General features: G+C 42.1%; 1 protein-coding gene across 1 annotated transcript; it reads left to right on the plus strand.

Moving 5' to 3' along the window:
* The first annotated feature begins 14,626 nt into the window (after window positions 1–14,626).
* Window positions 14,627–16,989, plus strand: LOC133924023 (probable aldo-keto reductase 2). Its single transcript, XM_062369377.1, has 5 exons — window positions 14,627–14,945; window positions 15,031–15,228; window positions 15,670–15,842; window positions 15,926–16,028; window positions 16,387–16,989. The coding sequence occupies exons 1-5, from the start codon at window positions 14,721–14,723 to the stop codon at window positions 16,723–16,725; spliced, it is 1,038 nt and encodes a 345-aa protein (XP_062225361.1). The 5' UTR covers window positions 14,627–14,720; the 3' UTR covers window positions 16,726–16,989.
* Window positions 16,990–18,808: the final 1,819 nt, after the last annotated feature.

Genomic DNA, 18,808 nt, shown 5'->3' on the forward strand with positions numbered 1-18,808 from the left:
GCTCTTTACATAGAAGACTTGAGTAACATCTTTGGCAAGCACGAATGATTGTTCTCTGTATTCGACGAGTTTGAGGTTGACGGTAGGCATACTGTACTTGTCGGATTCACTCCACCTGGGAGTCTGACCCATTGGCACCAGAACAGGGGGGATCTTAAACTATTCTCTATATTGAAGCTCCCAAATCTCCACTATGAATTCATAGTAGGTCTCCCTGTTGCCACCGTGGTCGTATGCATCAATACGAACACCACTATATTGGTTAGTGCTCTTGTATAAAATGTATAGCCGTTATGTCATATGTTTGTATGTATGAATCATAGTTGATGGCCCATTAGCTAGTATTTCCAATAGTGCATCATCTGTATTTTTATCCATCATGTGTTTACATAACCAACTGCTGAAATTATCTCTGTGCTCTCTTGCGACCCAATCCTCTGACTTTGTTGGATTTGTGGACCATAGCATTTGCACGTGCATATTGATATACGGGTCTGCTACAATTGATTGTTGCAAAACTACAAAATATGCTTGGGTGAATGAAACATAATTATTGGAACGGACTGTACTATGACCTAGCGTTCCTTTCCCCTTTAGCATTCCCTCATGGTGAGATATAAGCTTACCAATTACTTTCAGATCCATGTAGTTGACGGTGAACTCAACAACCTCCTCCGTTCCCCAGCCTTGGGCCATGCAACCTTCCAGTCGACCTCAGTTATGAACATATTTATTCAAGGATACATCTGATGCAGAAATATGAGGCCTAGGTACTTTATCTCATGCACGATGTGAACAATGAGATGTGGCATTATGTCAAAAATTGATGGAGGGAAAATACTCTCAAATTGGCATATAGCATGGACCACGTCTTCCTGCAGCTTTTTAGTTTGCTTGGGTCTCGAACCTTATCTGGCAGAATACCTCTAATTGCAACAGTAAGCAATTGTATCATCATCATGTGACAATGATGTGACTTCATTCCAACTAACTTCAAAGTTTTCATGTTCACTAATATTTTTACGTTGGAGGAGTAACCGTTCAGAACTTTGATTCCATGGAAGCAACTACATAAGCTGATCTTCTCTTCCTTGCTCAAGGTGTAGCAAGCCATGGGAAGTTCATTTTCCCCGTTGCCTAGGATTTTAGGATGCATAATTTTCCTTAGCTTCATATCTTCTAGGTCCAACTGTGCATTGAGTGTATCTTTTGTTTTGTCAGGTATGTCTAGTAAGATACCAATCAAGCTATCGAACACATTCTTTTCCACATGCATGATGTCGATTACGTGTCAGATCATCAAGTGCTTCAAATAAGATAGGTTCCAAAAAATTGATCTCTTCTTAAACATAGGAGCGAGTTTTCGAGTTGAAAATTTTATACTAATTTTCCTCTTTCCAAGGACAACTCTAAGATTCTTAACCATCTTATATACATGCTCCCTAGTGTGAATCTTTGGAGCTCGACGAGTCTCCACTGTCCCATCAAAATCTCTTTTATTCCTGCGGACTGGTGATCCGGACGCAAAAACCTACGGTGACCCATGTAGATCATTTTCTTATAGTTCTTTAGCCACAACCCTCATGTTTCATCTAAGCACCATACACATCCATTGTAGCCTTTTAAAGTCTTTCCCGATAGGTTAGCAGGAGCATATCAGTCTTGGATCGTTACGAACATAATTGCACGTATGGTGAAATGTTCGCATTTGTATTTATCCCACACCTGTACACCATCTTTCCATAGTACAAGGATATCTTCAAGCAATGGTTAGAGATACACATCGATAACGTTGCCAGGTTGGCTCGACCCACCGATCAGCAAAGGCATCATAAGAAACGTCCTCTTCATACATATACATGATGGAAGGTTGTAGATACAAAGAGTTGCGAGCCAAGTGCTATGACTATTGCTCATGTTACCGAAAGGATTCATTCCATCCGTACTCAACCTGAACCTTATATTCCTCATTTTAGCTTTGAATTCCCTGTATTTTGTATCGAAGTTCCTCCATTACATTTCATCAGCAGGGTGTCTAAGCATTCCATCTTTCTTGCGCCCTTCGGCATGTCATCGCATCAACTCGACATTCGCTTTGTTGGCAAACAGTCACTTGAGACGGGAGATTATAGGGAAATACCAAACCATCTTACCGGGGGGGGGGGGGGTCTTTTATCCTTACTCTTCTCCCCTACATCATCGCTATCGATATCGTCAACGTTGCGCTTGTACTGTGATGCACCGCAAACATGACACACTTTCAAGTTTGCATCCCCATTGCGAAATAACATGTAGTCATTTCGTCGTGCATGTATTTTGTCCATTTCTAACCCCAATGAGCATATTATATGCTTGGCGTGGTACATGTTTTTAGGCAACTCGTTGCCCTCTGGAAGCAAGTACCTCAAGAATCGTAACAACTCGTTAAAGCCCTTATCAGACCAACCCAATGCTAGAATTCATTTGCAGCAACGTCCGCACAACATGCAGCTTATTATACTCTTTCTTACAGCCCAAGAACACCAGTGTTTTATAGTCCTCTATCATGTACTAGAACTTTTCGTGTTGCCTATCACTGGCGTAGTCTCCCTTTGCATTGCGCAACATTTCGTCTAGGTCATCATCATCGTTGCCGATAAAAGTATCTTCTAACGCCGACATATTAATGTATTCATCAGCCATCATATGGTTGCCTCTGTCTTCCTCGACTATGGGCTGCTGTTCATGCATAACCTCCTCATGTTCACTGTGCTCGGTCCAGTAGATATAGCCAGGCTTGAAACCCTTGCGAAACACCTTCTAAATACTGCCACGTCTGCTTGCGACTAGCGAGTGAATTTACCATCCCTACATCACAATATTCATATCCAATGTGTTGATTTATTTAGAGGTGATTTTAATCTTTTTTGGATTTTTCCTCAATTAGTTATGGAATTAATAATTTACAGCACGATTAATGGAATAAAAGAATTCCAGTACACTTTTCAGGAGTGCATATATTTTTAACATGTATATTACATCAATGTGAACACAAAAAAAATTAGTTTCACCTTTTTTGAGCTCTAATTATTTTTCTAGACATTTTATAATCTTTCAGTTGATTAAACAGTACAAAAGATATTCATTTCATCATTTCCCTGAAACGTCATTTGCTAAATACAAATAACAATGCATCGCAATGAGTATGATGACATGCAAGGAAAGATGCCCCACAATGCATGACGACAGTGGAGATGCAATGCATTATGGCATGAGTTTGAAAGCATCAAAGATTTTTCCTTAATTTTGATTATTATTAATCATTTAATAAATCTTAGGATTAATTAAGCTTACAATGAAGCTTAGTACTAAAAAGTAAATTAATTATATTTCACATGATGGTGAGTATTTTTTAATGAACAGGGCATAAACTAATGAGATTAACAAAATTGGTTTCACCAATTTTGGACTTACCAATAATTAATTCTGAATTACCTGAGCATAAACATATTTAAATAATTAAATGGATTTCAGTACATATATTGGCTCCTAGTATTTTTTTCTATGTAGAGAATGATAAAACAAAGCTAAAAAAATTGGTTTCACTTTTTTTGGAGCTATATTTAATTTCTTATGTATTTTGCAAATTTTAGCCAATTTAATGGTTAAACAATATTTCTGTTTGGCAATTTCTTAATTAATTGATTATTAAAAAGGCCATAATTCCTTTTTCACCAGAGGCTGGCTAACCATCTTCACTAACTGTGGGGCCAGACTGCGCTTATCCGGGTCAAAATCGACCCGCGCCTGGAGGTGCACAGTGCTTGACGAACGGAGGTGCACAGTGCTTTACGAACCGGAGGTGCACAGTGCTTGACGAACGGCTTGACCAGCGAGCAACACCATCGGCACCAGTGCACTCCCTCAAAGTAGCCTGAGGTATAGGTGATCAACGATGATGACTGGAAGGCCGCCAACGGTGGTTAACAAAGGTGACGGTGGCTCGACAGGTGGGGAGAAACACGCAAACGGTGAGCGATGACAAAAACGGCCCTACCGAGAACACCTAAAGCATCTACACGAGCATGCGGTCTCAATGGCATGCCTAATGGCCGACAGGCCTAGCTGCAGCTCGGCCGGCGGTGAACACACACGGGTAGTGGCGGCTCAGCCAACGCGGAGACCCGCACCGACACTAGACAAACGTGAAAGTGACGCACGCTAAAGGAAGAGAGCGACTCGAGGAAGCTCACCACGGGCTTGGTCATGAAGGAGAAGGTCAGAGGTGATGGCGTGACAGTGAGGTGGTGGAAAGGGGCGTCGGTGTTAGGGGGAGAAGAAGACGCCTTTTATAGACTGTAGAGTTATTAGTGTCGGCCCGTAATACGAATTGGCACTGATATTCAGTATCAGTACCGGTTCATGGTTACCAGCCAACACTGAAGTATCAGTGCCGGTTTGTTCCATGAGCCAGCACTGATACTCCGGTTCAACCCGGCTCGATTGTAGATCGAGCGCGGAAAGTTATGAACCGGCACCGATACTTCATCAGTTCTGGTTATATACTAACCGACACTAATAGGACAACCCAGATGACTGATTCTGTTGTACTGTTGAAACCACTCTAGATATCATTAACAGAGATGGAACCTACCTAATCTGGAGCAAAAGTAGGTAGAGGTAGGGTGGTGCAGGGACATTCATGTAAATCAAAATTTTAGTAGTAATTGTTTTATTTTGATCATATATACCTTAGGATAAGCTGAAACTTATGACCAATGTTATTTTGAATTATATATTTAGCACCACCATCACTTAAGTTCTAGCTTGGTCCTGGTGCCTAATGGAATTGAATTGGAATTATAGGTGGATGATGGGTCCTACAGCCGCAAGAGGCAAAAGCGGCTCATGCATCTGGACGCAATGGTCGGTTAGGTCTCATCTGCACGAGTGGAGTGGAGGGGGTGGCAGGGTCAAAATTCTACGGCGCAACGTACTGTAAACTTTGATCAATCGGCGGCGTCTGCAGACGCTGGATAAAGCAGGCCGGCCATGTTGGACGGCTGCAGTTGAGCGAGAGGCTAAAAATAGTATGGCCTAAGTTAGCAGCTACCAGTCTAGCTACACTCAGCTTCGACATGCTTTTGGTGAGTAGCTGCTTCTCGTGTCGCTTTGCTACTGCGACCTAGAGTACTATATAAAGCGGGGGAGGCCATCCAAGAACATCATGAGCTCAAGAAACACAGTAGCATTGCATATTGAGAGAAAGGGAGACCATCAAGGCTAACGGGAGAAGAGAGAGAGTACAGCTTCGCAGAGTTAGATCGTAAATAGTTCTTGCGTCAATATATGATCTTTCGGAGAAGGCTGTACCCTCTCTCTTCTTCCCTTAGCACCTCGATGCATGGGGCTGCATATAGGAGTGAAAATGGTAACGAAAATTCTCGTTCGATTAGAGATGTTTCCGTCTAAACTGTAAAACGGTAATTCACATCCGTTTCTGGCATTTTCCAATATTTTCCAACCTTATCATTTTCTATTCCGATTTTGAGGAGAAAACTAGAATTGGTTTGAGCAATTTCTGATCATTTCCGATCGTTTTTCACTTTTATACCGTTTTCTCTTACCAGCTGCCCATCACCCATACATTTGGATGTATTCTCATAGTATAATCAGTGTCATCTTCATAGATAAATTGTACCGTTAATTACTTCCCATCAATAATTTATCATAAATCTTTCTTTCATTATTTATATGATTCATATGTCTCAAGTCTCACTACTGAAAAATCCACAAGTGATGAGTGATAATCCTCATTAGTGATGTGTATTTTATCCGTCCCTCTTAACACGTTATTAATATGGACTTATCAGTGACAAGATTAGACCTGTCACTAATGATACACATTAGTAACAGGTCTGGATTCGATCCGTCACTAATGACTACACATTGTGACGGGTCTGAACCTGACCTGTGACAAACATTAGTGATGGGTCTAGATCTGACCCGTCATTGATGACTTTGCATTAATGACAGGTCTGGTTTTGACCCGTCACTAATATGTGTTTTAAAAAACAAAAAATAAGGGAAATAATTTTGGTCTAAAACTTTTTTTGACATGCGACCAGACACCCGATAAGTCACTGCTCATCCGATCGCACCCGATCATTCATAAGTCACACGATTCTAAGACTCGAACTCACGACTTCAGAAGTGAGCTCTGCGCATGTGACCTCTCTAACCATCTCACATCTCATTCGTTGTTGAGTATAATAGCAAAATCAATTTTTTTGACATCTTCTGATTGAACGTTTGAATGGATATTTGAACATCTAAATGATCTTGAATGAAAATTTTGTCAACTACAAAGTTGTATATCTCACCAAGTTCTATAATGTTCATATAAAGTTTGTCTCCATTTGACTCCGTATGAAAAAATTTGTGTCCAACTCATGCAGTGTTCAGTAAAACAACCATAAGTTTTGTATACGGAGTCCGATTTCGACGTTTGACCTCTACTCTCGAAGCTAACGAGGAGGCGTATCTGAAAAAAATATAAGTCTTTAGACAAGATCTGTACCTTTCTTGACCCAAAAAAAGCTTAGAAGACCTATGATAGGACCTCTAAAGTTTTTCATTGGGGACCTCTAAAGTTTTTCGTCGAAAATTGACAAACCCTGCCTAGAAATGTTTGGAGATATAGTGCTACATCTGAAAGTTAGTACTGCACATATGTTTTATCAATTCGAGTTACCAACTCACGATAAAAATATTTAAATTTGCAATTTTTAACTTTGTGACCCTATTCGTGTCTTTTCCAATGATTTATACTAGTTTTACACTAGATCCAACACTTTAGTTTGTGGTCTTATGTGTGGTTTCTTCGACAGTCTTTTATATATGTATTTGTGCATCTATATGACTTCAAATAAAAAAGTGATCAACTACAAAGTTATAGATCTTGTCAAGAGCTGTAATCTTCATATAAAGTATTTTCCCATCTGAGTTAGTATAAAAAATTATGAATTTTTTACCCTATCAGGTACGAGTCAGGATCCGACTAGTCATTAGTGACAGGTTACCTAAAAGCTCATCACTAATGAGTGACTCATTAGTGATGGGTGTCTTTATTACCTGTCACTAATAAACGTGTCATCTCTACCCATCAGTAATGACTGACTCATTAGTGATGGGCCTTTAGGTAACCCGTCACTAATGAGTGTGCTCTCTCTACCCGTCACTAATGACTCTATAATTAGTGACGAGCTTTGAGGTCATCCATCACTAATGAGCTCTCTCCACCCATTACCAAGACTGAAACTTTGATGTCAAAGTAGGAGTTATGGACAATGTAACTTTAACAGCCGCATCAGCTAGTTAACACGTAAAAATGGTTAGCTTAGGGAAAAAGTACCTTAATTAGAAAACATGGTTCAATTGATTTCTTTTTTTTTTGGTTGAGAAAGTCCGAGGTACTTCTTTCTTCCACCAAAGAACTAATGCATCACCAAATTGCATGCAACTTGAACCTGCAAAAACTGAGCAGGGCACTATAGCTTAATCTTGTATTCTTCTTTACACTAATTTTTCAGGTATACTTTATATATATAACAAAAGCAAACGGAAAAGATCGAAAGTGCGCTGCTAGAACCTAAATCTCTCATACTTAAAAAAATCAGTACCTAAATCTAGGCCTCTAGGATGAAGAACTGCGCTGCAACCGAGAACTGTAAGAAATAAATTGGTCCATATCATAGTTTACCTATATGCTAATTGGAAATGCCTGTCATGATTTTGATTTGCACGCTGGCTCACTTGTAACTGAAACGTCAATTGATTTATTCCTAAAACACCTGATGAAATAAAATAAATTTGTTGGATTGTGATCCGAATTCTTGTTGGGCCAGACAAGGGACGCATTCGGTCCATATTCCGGAACAATCCGTATTAGACTAGAGTCGTATGTGTTCACCCCTATAAATATATCTTATAAGCTGCAAGGAGAGCTAAGACGCTCATTGAAATCCCCTGCATTATACACATCCCTGATATAGTGAAGATCGCCGATTGGCGTCCGTGGTTTTTTCCCGAAAGAATTTTTCACGTAAAAATCGTGTCTCGTATTTGATCCTGTCGTGCTTTATTTCTAACAAGTGATACCAGAGCCGGATCAAAAAACACACGAGCACAAGAAAAATAGATCGGTTTTCGTCTCCTTCGGGTTCATCGTCTCGGTCCGATCTACATCGCCTTCGTCTCGCTGAATCCGCCGCTCTTCGTCGCTGCGTCGAGATCTGTCGTCGTAGCGCACCACCAGGTCCTGCAGATTTCACGCCGCACTCCTCGCTCGGTTCTTCTGCGGCTCCGTTGCGTGCGCTCGTTCGTGAGCCGCCAGGATCCAGCCGTTGCCGGTCTCTATCGCGCCATACGACTTCGTCTAGGCCGGTCTCCTCCTCCCCTACTGCATATCACCGGATTTTCTGCACTCAAGCTTTGGGAGCTACGCCGTACTTCGTGCAGCGTGCCACAGATCTGTCACAAAACCAGATCATCATCAGCCAGGGCCCACGCTCTCTCACGTGGAGAGAAGGAAGCTGATCCTGTGCTCTCTCACGTGAAGAAAAAGGTGCGTGTCCCGTTGCCTGTGGAGAAGAAAAGCAAAACTACACATCAATTCCCAAGGAGATTCTCTTTCCAATTGGTTCCTGCTTCGTGCACACCAGAATTTCTACCAGGAGATTGGTTTTGGCTTCATTGCTAAGCGTACACGAAGCGTACCAGGACTTGTTCAGTTTATTGCTTGCTACACACAGGCTGTACCAGAAGCGCTGCAGATTATTTTGTGCTGATTATTCTTCACCATGGCTTCTATGAAATATGATATTCCGCTGCTAGATCATGATACAAGATTTTCTCTATGGCAAGTAAAGATGCGAGCTATTCTTGCGCACACTTGCGCACACTGATCTGGATGATACGCTTGATAGTTTTGGAAACAAAGATCAAAAGTCTTGGTCCGATGAAGAAAAGAGAAAGGATCGTAAGCCTTTGTCACAAATTCATCTTCATTTATCAAACAATATTTTGCAGGAGGTTTTGCAGGAGAAAACCGCTGCTGCTTTATGGCTAAAGCTGGAATCGATCTGCATGTCTAAGGATCTGACCAGTAAAATGCATATGAAGATGAAGTTGTTCACGCACAAATTACAGGAGGGTGGTTCTGTGTTGAATCATCTTTCGGTCTTTAAGGAGATCGTTGCTGACCTACAGTCTATGGAGGTAAAATATGATGATGAGGATTTGAGTCTTATTCTTTTGTGCTCATTACCTACTTCTTTTGCAAACTTCAGAGATATCATATTATACAGTCATGATACACTAACTTTGAAAGAAGTTTATGAGGCCTTGCATGCCAAGAAAAAGATGAAACAGATGGTGTCTACTGATGGCTCTACTTCCAATGGAGAAGGTCTGATTGTGCGTGGCAGGACAAAGGAGAAGAATTCGCATAATAGCCAAAGAGATAAAAGTTCGAACGGTTACAGGGGTCGTTCAAAGTCCAGAGGAAAAGAAAAATTCTGCAGGTATTGCAAAAAAAATAATCATGATATATCTGAATGTTACAAGTTGAAGAATAAAGAAAAGAGAAAAGGTAAATCTAATGAAGAAGGTAAAGCATCTGTTGCTGCTTCCGATAATAGTTCTGATGGAGAGACTCTCGTTGCTTTTGCTGGATGTGCTAGTAGTGGTGATGAATGGATTATTGACTCTGCTGCGTCTTTTCATATATGCATACATAGAGATTGGTTCACCACTTATAATTCTGTTCAAAATGCTGGTTCTGTTAGGATGGGTGATGACAACCCATATCCAATTGTTGGAATTGGATCAATTATGATAAAGATGCATGATGGCATTGTTAGAACCTTGACAGATGTGAGGCACGTTCCAGGTATGAAAAGGAACCTTGTTTCTTTGAGTACTCTTGATAATAAAGGGTATGATTGGTCAGGTGGAGATGGTATTTTGAAGGTGAAAAAAGGTTCTCTTATTGTAATGAAAGGTGATTTGAAATCTGCCAATTTATATCATCTCCGAGGCACTACAATCACAGGTGATGCCGCTGTAAGTTCACATTCATTATCAGATTCTGATGCTACTAATCTTTGGCATATGCGTCTTGGGCATATGAGTGAACTTGGTTTGGCAGAATTGAGAAAGAGAGGTCTTCTTGATGGACATAGTATTGGCAAGCTGAAATTTTGTGAGCATTGTATTTTTGGCAAGCATAAGAGGGTGAAATTCAACACTTCAGTTCATACAACAGAAGGTATTCTTGATTATGTGCATTCTGATTTATGGGGACCATCTCGTAGGTCTTCACTAGGTGGTTCTCGTTATATGTTAACTATTATTGATGATTACTCGAGAAGAGTTTGGCCTTATTTCTTGAAGCATAAATCAGAAGCATTTAAAGCATTTAAAGAGTGGAAGGTTATGGTTGAAAGGCAAACTGAAAAGAAGGTAAAGAAGCTTCGCACTGATAATGGGATGGAATTCTGTTCTGATGAGTTTGATTCATATTGTAAGTCTGAAGGTATTGTGAGACACTACACTGTTCCTGGTACTCCACAACAAAACGGTGTAGCTGAGCGTATGAACAGAACTATCATCTCGAGGGCCCGTTGCATGTTGTCTAATGCAGGTATGCATAGACGTTTTTGGGCTGAAGCCGCTTCCACTGCTTGCTATTTTATTAATCGATCACCCAATATTGCTATTGATAAGAAAACTCCAATTGAGGTATGGTCTGGTTCTCCAGCTAATTATTCAGAATTGAGAGTTTTTGGTTGTCCTGCTTATGCTCATGTTGATAATGGTAAATTGGAGCCTAGAGCTGTTAAATGCATCTTTCTGGGTTATAAATCTGGTGTTAAAGGTTATAAATTGTGGAATCCTGCAACACAAAAGGTGGTGATTAGCAGGAATGTTGTCTTTAATGAATCTGCTATGTTGCCAAATGCTCCTGTTCAGAGTCAGCAGAGTTCTAACGTGCAGGTGGAGCATTTTATTAATGCAGAAAGTACACCAGATACCGTTGTCCAAGATACATCTATTGCTGAAAATTTATTTATTCATCATGATGCATCTAGTGCTCCACCTCCTTCATCCATTGTGCAGCCTACACAACATTCTATTGCAGTTGATAGGCCTAGAAGGCAAATTAATCCACCCAAGAGGTTAATTGAGGAGTGTAATATTGCTGCTTATGCTCTGAGTTGTGCAGAAGAAGTTGAAGGTAATGCAGAACCTTCTAATTACAATGAGGCTATTACTTCTGCTGATTGCAATAATTGGATGACTGCAATGCAAGATGAGATGGAGTCACTTGAAAAGAATGGTACTTGGGATTTAGTCAAATTACCAAAAGAGAAGAAGCCTGTTCGTTGCAAATGGATTTTCAAAAGAAAGGAGGGTATTTCTCCTAATGAAGCAGCAAGGTATAAAGCAAGATTGGTTGCTAAATGCTATAGCCAGATTCCAGGTATTGATTATAATGACGTCTTCTCCCCTGTTGTGAAGCATAGTTCTATTCGCACTTTACTCAGTATTGTTGCTATGCGTGATTATGAACTTGAGCAATTAGATGTTAAAACTGCATTCTTACATGGCGAGTTAGATGAAGATATTTATATGGATCAACCTGAAGGTTTTGTTATTCCTGGAAAAGAAGACTTTGTCTGTAAATTAAAGAAATCTCTTTATGGTTTGAAGCAGTCTCCTAGACAGTGGTACAAGAGGTTTGACTCATTTATGCTCTCTAATGGTTTTAAGCGTTCTAATTATGATAGCTGTGTCTATTTGAAGACTGTTAATAGTTCAGCTATTTATTTGCTTCTCTATGTCGATGATATGTTGATTGCTGCAAAGGATAAATCAGAAATAGCCAAATTGAAATCACAGTTGAGTAATGAATTTGAGATGAAGGATTTAGGTGCAGCAAAGAAAATTCTTGGCATGGAGATCATTAGAGACAGGAAAGCTGGCAAGTTATATCTTAGTCAGCAAGGTTATATTGAGAAGGTCCTTCGTCGTTTTAATATGCATGATGCAAAACCAGTGAGTACTCCATTAGCTACTCATTTCAAATTATCTTCAGCTTTATGTCCTGAGTCAGAGTATGATATTGAGTACATGTTTAGAGTTCCATATTCTAGTGCAGTTGGTTCACTTATGTATGCCATGGTCTGCTCTCGTCCTGATTTATCTCATGCACTGAGTGTTGTTAGTAGATTCATGGCTAATCCTGGCAAAGAGCATTGGAAAACTGTTCAGTGGATTTTCAGATATCTACGTGGTAGTTCTAATGCTTATTTGCAGTTTGGAAAATCTGGAGATGGACTTGTTGGTTATGTTGACTCAGATTATGCTGGTGATTTGGATAAGAGGAGATCTCTCACAGGTTATGTTTTCACCGTTGGTGATTGTGCTGTTAGTTGGAAAGCATGTTTGCAGGCTACTGTTGCTTTATCAACTACTGAAGCTGAATATATGGCTATTTCTGAAGCATGCAAAGAAGCTGTTTGGCTAAGAGGTTTGTACACTGAGCTTTGTGGAAATAATTCTTGCATTAATATATTCTGTGATAGTCAGAGTGCTATTTGCCTTACAAAGGATCAGATGTTTCATGAAAGAACAAAGCACATTGATGTGAGGTATCATTATATTCGAGATGTCATTGCTCAAGGTGATATTAAAATATGCAAGATAAGCACTCATGATAATCTTGCTGATATGATGACAAAGCCAGTTCCTGCTACTAAATTTGAGCTATGCTCAAGTTTAGTTGGTGTTACAGTTTGAGTTCTAGAGACTTTTGGCGTCGGTGATATTTATTATTGAAGGGAGTTTATTGATGATTCTTTATTTGTTACAAGATGGAATTCGTCTCAAGGTGGAGTTTGTTGGATTGTGATCCGAATTCTTGTTGGGCCAGACAAGGGACGCCTTCGACCCATATTCCGAAACAGTCCGTATTAGACTAGAGTCGTATGTGTCCACCCCTATAAATATATCTTGTAAGCTGCAAGGAGAGCTAAGACGCTCATTGAAATCCCCTGCATTATACACATCCCTGATATAGTGAAGATCGCCGATTGGCGTCAGTGGTTTTTCACGTAAAAATCGTGTCTCGTATTTGATCCTGTCGTGCTTTATTTCTAACAAAATTCATATCAGGGCCATGGATCTTTGGATGCAAGGAAGAGTGGTGCATCTCTGCGTGAGAAAGGTAGAGAGGGAGTAGAGATTCCTGACGTATACGCATAGAGAATAGAATACAGTCAGTTGGAGAGTGGTGTCGACGTTGCTGAAAGGACATCACAGAACAAATCATTTGACCAATCGGTTTGCCCAGCTCCTGCATTCGTAATTAGAAGATGGAATTTCGAGTGAGTATAACATGCAGAGTGTTTCACTTAATCAAATGTGAATTTTGTTTTCCTATAAAAAAGATCAAATGTGATTTTTTTTTGTCAAAAAAAGATCAAAGGTGCTTGTTCATTTCTGATAAAACAATGCTGCTTCAGTATGTTCTACCATTTTGACAAAATCTTTGTCACCAATATGCATTGGTTTTCAAAATCTAAGCAACCATTTAAATGCTACTGGTGTATCTGCTAAACAATCAATGCATCTGAGAAAAACCTCAACCAAACAAGAAACCAAGCTCATGGAGCAAAATGAAATAAACCAAATAGATAGGCGCCGGCATCCTGTTCCCTTCCAAAAACCAGGAGCCAATCAAAATAGAGTCATCAGGTACTCGATCCGTCCCCAACAATCAACATGCAAGTTCATATCATCCTAATGTGTCCCCAACAATCTGCCTTAAACTCAAGCAGAAATTACTTAATTAATCACACTGAAGTAATTAGGGCAAGAGGGGCTAGGCACATGTTAATCTCAGAATCCAAGCAGCTATGGAGGTGGAGTTTGTGGACCCGCGGTGGTATGCAGATATTGGAAAAGCTACCCTGGCCAATGTTGTTGACAAAATCCACAACATCCGTCCAGTCGCTGCCGTTCCTGCCGTAAGGCGGGGCGAGATCGTCGGAGGTATAGCAGGGCAACAAAGAGGGCGACACCGAGGAGGTCCACGAACACAGGCGATGGTCCAAGGTAGATCCCTACGTCGGCCTAAGGCAGCCCCTGATGGCGGCACGGCGACCTAGCGAGGGGCGGATCCCGTTGCAACGAAGGGCGTTGAGGAGGTTGAGGAGGAAACAACACGGGCGATGCGGGCACCGAGATGCGGTGAGATTTGCAGCAGCAAGGAGGAGGTGTTGTGGTGGCGTGGATCGAGCTCCGTTGGATGGGTGTTGACGATGCTTACAGATGGGAGGACGCGCGATTGTACGAATGTCACGTGAGTGCGGATGGAGGCAAACGGACGATGCGATGGATGCGGGTAGAAAAAAAGCTGATGATATATGGATTACTAAATTTTTAAAGTAGGAGAGATATGCGCATCATTGTCCGAAGTAAAAAAAGAAGACGACATGCATTCTTCTGCTACCGTCGTAAGCTCTGACGCAATCTAGTAACATATGCAGTGACGTCTCACCCCACTGCGCTCTCAGCACTCGGACTCCATAAGGCTTGCACTCTCCGAGAGGCCACACCACCAGCTCGGTCACCACCCAACAACAGCGGCGAGCGTCTTGCCGCGGCCCGTGGCCATGACTGCCGCTCCGGTGTCTGTTCCCCGTATGAAGCTGGGCTCGCAGGGGCTGGAGGTCTCCGCGCAGGGCCTCGGCTGCATGGGCATGTCCGCCTTCTACGGCCCGCCCAAGCCCGAGCCAGACATGATCGCGCTCGTCCACCACGCCATCGCCTCCGGCGTCACCTTTTTCGATACCTCTGACTTCTACGGTCCGCACACCAACGAGCTCCTCCTCGGCAAGGTCAATACGAGCGAAATATCGAATCTTGGTCGGTTTCTTTGAATACGCACCGAGGTGCTCGATGTAATGCCTGTGATGTGAGCAGGCGCTGCAAGGCGGGGTGAGGGAGAAGGTTCAGCTGGCCACCAAGTTCGGCATCTCGTCCGACGGCAAGCGGGAGGTACACGGGGACCCGGCGTACGTGCGGGCGGCTTGCGAGGGCAGCCTCAAGCGGCTGGGCGTCGACTGCATCGACCTCTACTACCAGCACCGCATCGACACCAGGGTGCCCATCGAAGTCACAGTGAGTGGCCACTCTTCTGTGAGAGTGCTTGGTGCTTGATGTGTGATGACTTCGGATTGTTGGAGAAATAGAGGGATGCCGGTTTGTATCAAGAATGATTATCTCTATGTGCAGAGCTGCCCTTTATATTAACCATTGATTCTGTACTATCAAACTATCTCGTTGTTAAAAGAACAGTTCAGTGAGGGTTGTTTGGTCTGTTTTCTACTTTGCATCCAAAAAATCGCCTTGTGGCAACTTATATCTTGTAGTTGTAAATCTGACACATTATTTGGATTTTTGAACACTCCCTTCGGACTTTGGCACTTTTAAACTACTGCATGTTACTGTATTTGCAAATGAATTCTTGTTCATAGTGTTTTTTCTAGAATCTGCACTGCACCTTGGAAACTGAAAACTTCTCATTTTTTTAGATTACTTAGTTTACTTTTGCACTGCTAGATTGGTGAACTTAAGAAGCTAGTTGGAGAAGGAAAGATAAAGTACATCGGATTATCCGAAGCATCTGGATCAACAATTAGAAGAGCTCATGCAGTTCATCCCATCACCGCAGTTCAGCTGGAGTGGTCAATATGGTCTAGAGATGTGGAAGAAGATATAATTCCTGCTTGCAGGTATTTTACGAACACAACATTTTTCCAGTCAGAAAGTAGGAAGGTTTATTTTCTGAATTATCTCTTCGCGGTGATGATTTCAGGGAACTTGGAATTGGAATCGTGGCTTACAGTCCTTTAGGCAGAGGGTTCTTGTCTAGTGGGGCAAAACTGATTGACTCACTATCAGAGCAGGACTCCCGGAAGGTGAGTTCCTATGATTGCTACTATGGAACTTTGTTTGTGTAGCAAGTTAATTTTCATCATTATCCTTTTGTTCTAAAATTTCCTAGGACTTAAGATATTTTATAAAAGTTTTGGAGGAGCAACCCTGCAAAATCCCTGCATCCCAAACATGGCCTGAATTATTCTCGAGAAAAAAACATGGCCTGAATCTTCATTGCTACATGTGGGACTCATCCTTGATATGGATTTTGCCCTTTGTATTGATCGTATAGACCTTTTTGGATTAGGCTTATCCATTTGCTGTATATAATGGAGTCATCCATATATTCGAAGAAATGATAAATTGCCATTTTTTAATGAGAACGTCGTTGTTTTCCAGATTTTCCCTAGATTTCAACCAGAGAATATTGAGAAGAACGCCCAGATATTTGAGCGTGTCAATGCAGTGGCGACAAGAAAAGGATGCACACCATCACAGCTTGCATTGGCTTGGGTTCACCATCAAGGAAGCGATGTTTGCCCCATACCTGGCACAACAAAAATTGAGAATTTCAACCAGAATGTGGGATCGCTGTCTGTGAAGCTCACACCAGATGAGATGGCCGAACTAGAGTCGTGCGCTGCTGCAGGTGATGTCCAGGGTGACCGATATCCTCGAATGGCCAACACCTGGAAGGATTCCGAGACCCCTCCATTGTCATCTTGGAAATCCGAGTAGCTGATTCAGTATCTTCAACTGTGTCCATTGTCCCCGTTCCAAATAGTTGGACAGAAGAAGCTCAGGTCTACACTGCAAGGGCGTCCATCAGATGTGCTCGTGTTGTTGGAAATGATGATGTGTGTTAGTGTGAATTATATGCCACGTTTATGTGTGTGCTTAAAAGTTAAAAACACTGGTGTGATGAATAAGCTTATGCACTCTATGATGAATATTCAGCATAACAGTAAATAAAGCTTTTCAATATACAAAGTGTGATGGTAATACGTCGGCTGAAACTAGGTAATGGTCTTATATACTTGTCATGGGTCAAGATTGAGCTCATAGCCCAATAAGACTGGCTGGCCCAAAAGGCTGTTCGGGGGTACGGTTCATGACCGTAAACAGTACCGTGGGCACTGTTCATGATCGTGAACAATACTATGGGCACTGTAGTGGCGGTCAAGTTCACGTCGTTTCTTGGTCGTTAAATAAATTATGGTTTTTCAGAGCTTTTTAAATTGTAATAGATTATTTAAGAGTCAAGTTAAGTCTCTTTATATAAAGAAAGTCAAATCATTAATAAAGAGATAAGCAAGAATTAGAATGAACTTTTCTTCTTATGTTCAGGTTCTCGGCGTTTGCCTGACTCTCACCCCTCTTTCTCATGTCGTCGGCTCCTTACGCTCAAAACCCGAGGCGCCACCCACCATAGCCGCTAACAACCTTCATGGTCGCCATCCCCCTCCTTTCCTCTCTCCAATAAACAAGCACCATTGTATCTAGTATCATAGATCACTTAGACGTCATGGATTTCGTTGGAGAGATCGGTCCTGTAGTCAACTCAAGATCTACATACGTAGATGCAATCGCGAAGGACTGCATCAACCTCGACAAACGCGACCTTGCTCCTCACACGAATAGTACCCACGTCTCTGTTCCGTCCGTGAACAGTATGGCACTCCGATTTCCTCCGATCTTCATGCTCCACTCATCGCCGATCCTATGCCTTCATCACGGGATCTTTGCAGGCAATTTGAGGAATTTCACCGTGAATACCAACAATGTGTCGATGAGTTGTTCACCATCCTTAACATTCCTCGGGATCCAAAGGAGGCACATAAGCTTTCTTCCCCCTTACCGCGTAGATCGCAAGCCTCAGATACCTATACCAACAAGGAGGATCTGCAGCAGGCTGCTTCACCGTCGACAACCGTCATCCTGCCAGATGCCAGCGTCCCATCATCAGCAACTTCATTGGAGGTCATGACCAACACTTCTTGATGACCACCGAAGATGAATACTCCTACAACATCTCCTACACGTCGAACATCGACGTTCCCTCTATGCCGGTCTTCCACCCTATCTCGACGCCAGGCAATGCTACCCATGTCTCCCTAGGTGTGCCTAACGGTGGCTCCTCCACTGGCATCGATGTTGTCCTCCATGACATTTTCTCCGACACGCACGACACCGTCTCATCTGCTTCTCCAGAATCTGTGGAGGATGTGATCGGAGACTTCCTTTCCGTAGGTTCTGTCGTACCATTTGCTCTCTCTTATGACCCAAAAATTTTCTTTGCAGATGGTCAGATCACGTACAACAAAGAACCTGTTATTATGGAAGCCTCGTGTACAAGAGGAACACACAGTCACTACACAAGATTTTGTGGTGTCCACGGTCACGGCGTCCCTCACCAAAGATTATGGCACTTCATCAGTTGTGGACTCTCGTTTGCCACCTGCTACCGACTTGGAGATCATGCCTAGGGCAGGAGGCCCTAGGGCATCACCAAATGCCGATCCCACAGGACTGTCACCGATCAAATGCCTCACTAGAAAGGAGATTATGGAGAGGTGGTATATCAACCTTTGCCCTCAGTGCGACGAGGGGATTAGCGACAATCATGATTGCAGACACCTCTTCTTCATCGTGGTTGATCGTGACTTCATCAATAATGATCTAGATCGCATGGTACCAGTAGCAACAGTAGGCCATGAAGTTGCTACAAGCAAGACCAATGATGCCCCGCTCCATGGCATGGTGCTCCAAGGTGCAGCCGCAACTATTTACAATGTTATGATTGTGGGAGCTGCTAGTTCCT

This window comes from Phragmites australis, chromosome 7 (assembly GCF_958298935.1).
Source record: "Phragmites australis chromosome 7, lpPhrAust1.1, whole genome shotgun sequence".
NCBI classification, from domain to species: Eukaryota; Viridiplantae; Streptophyta; class Magnoliopsida; order Poales; family Poaceae; genus Phragmites; species Phragmites australis.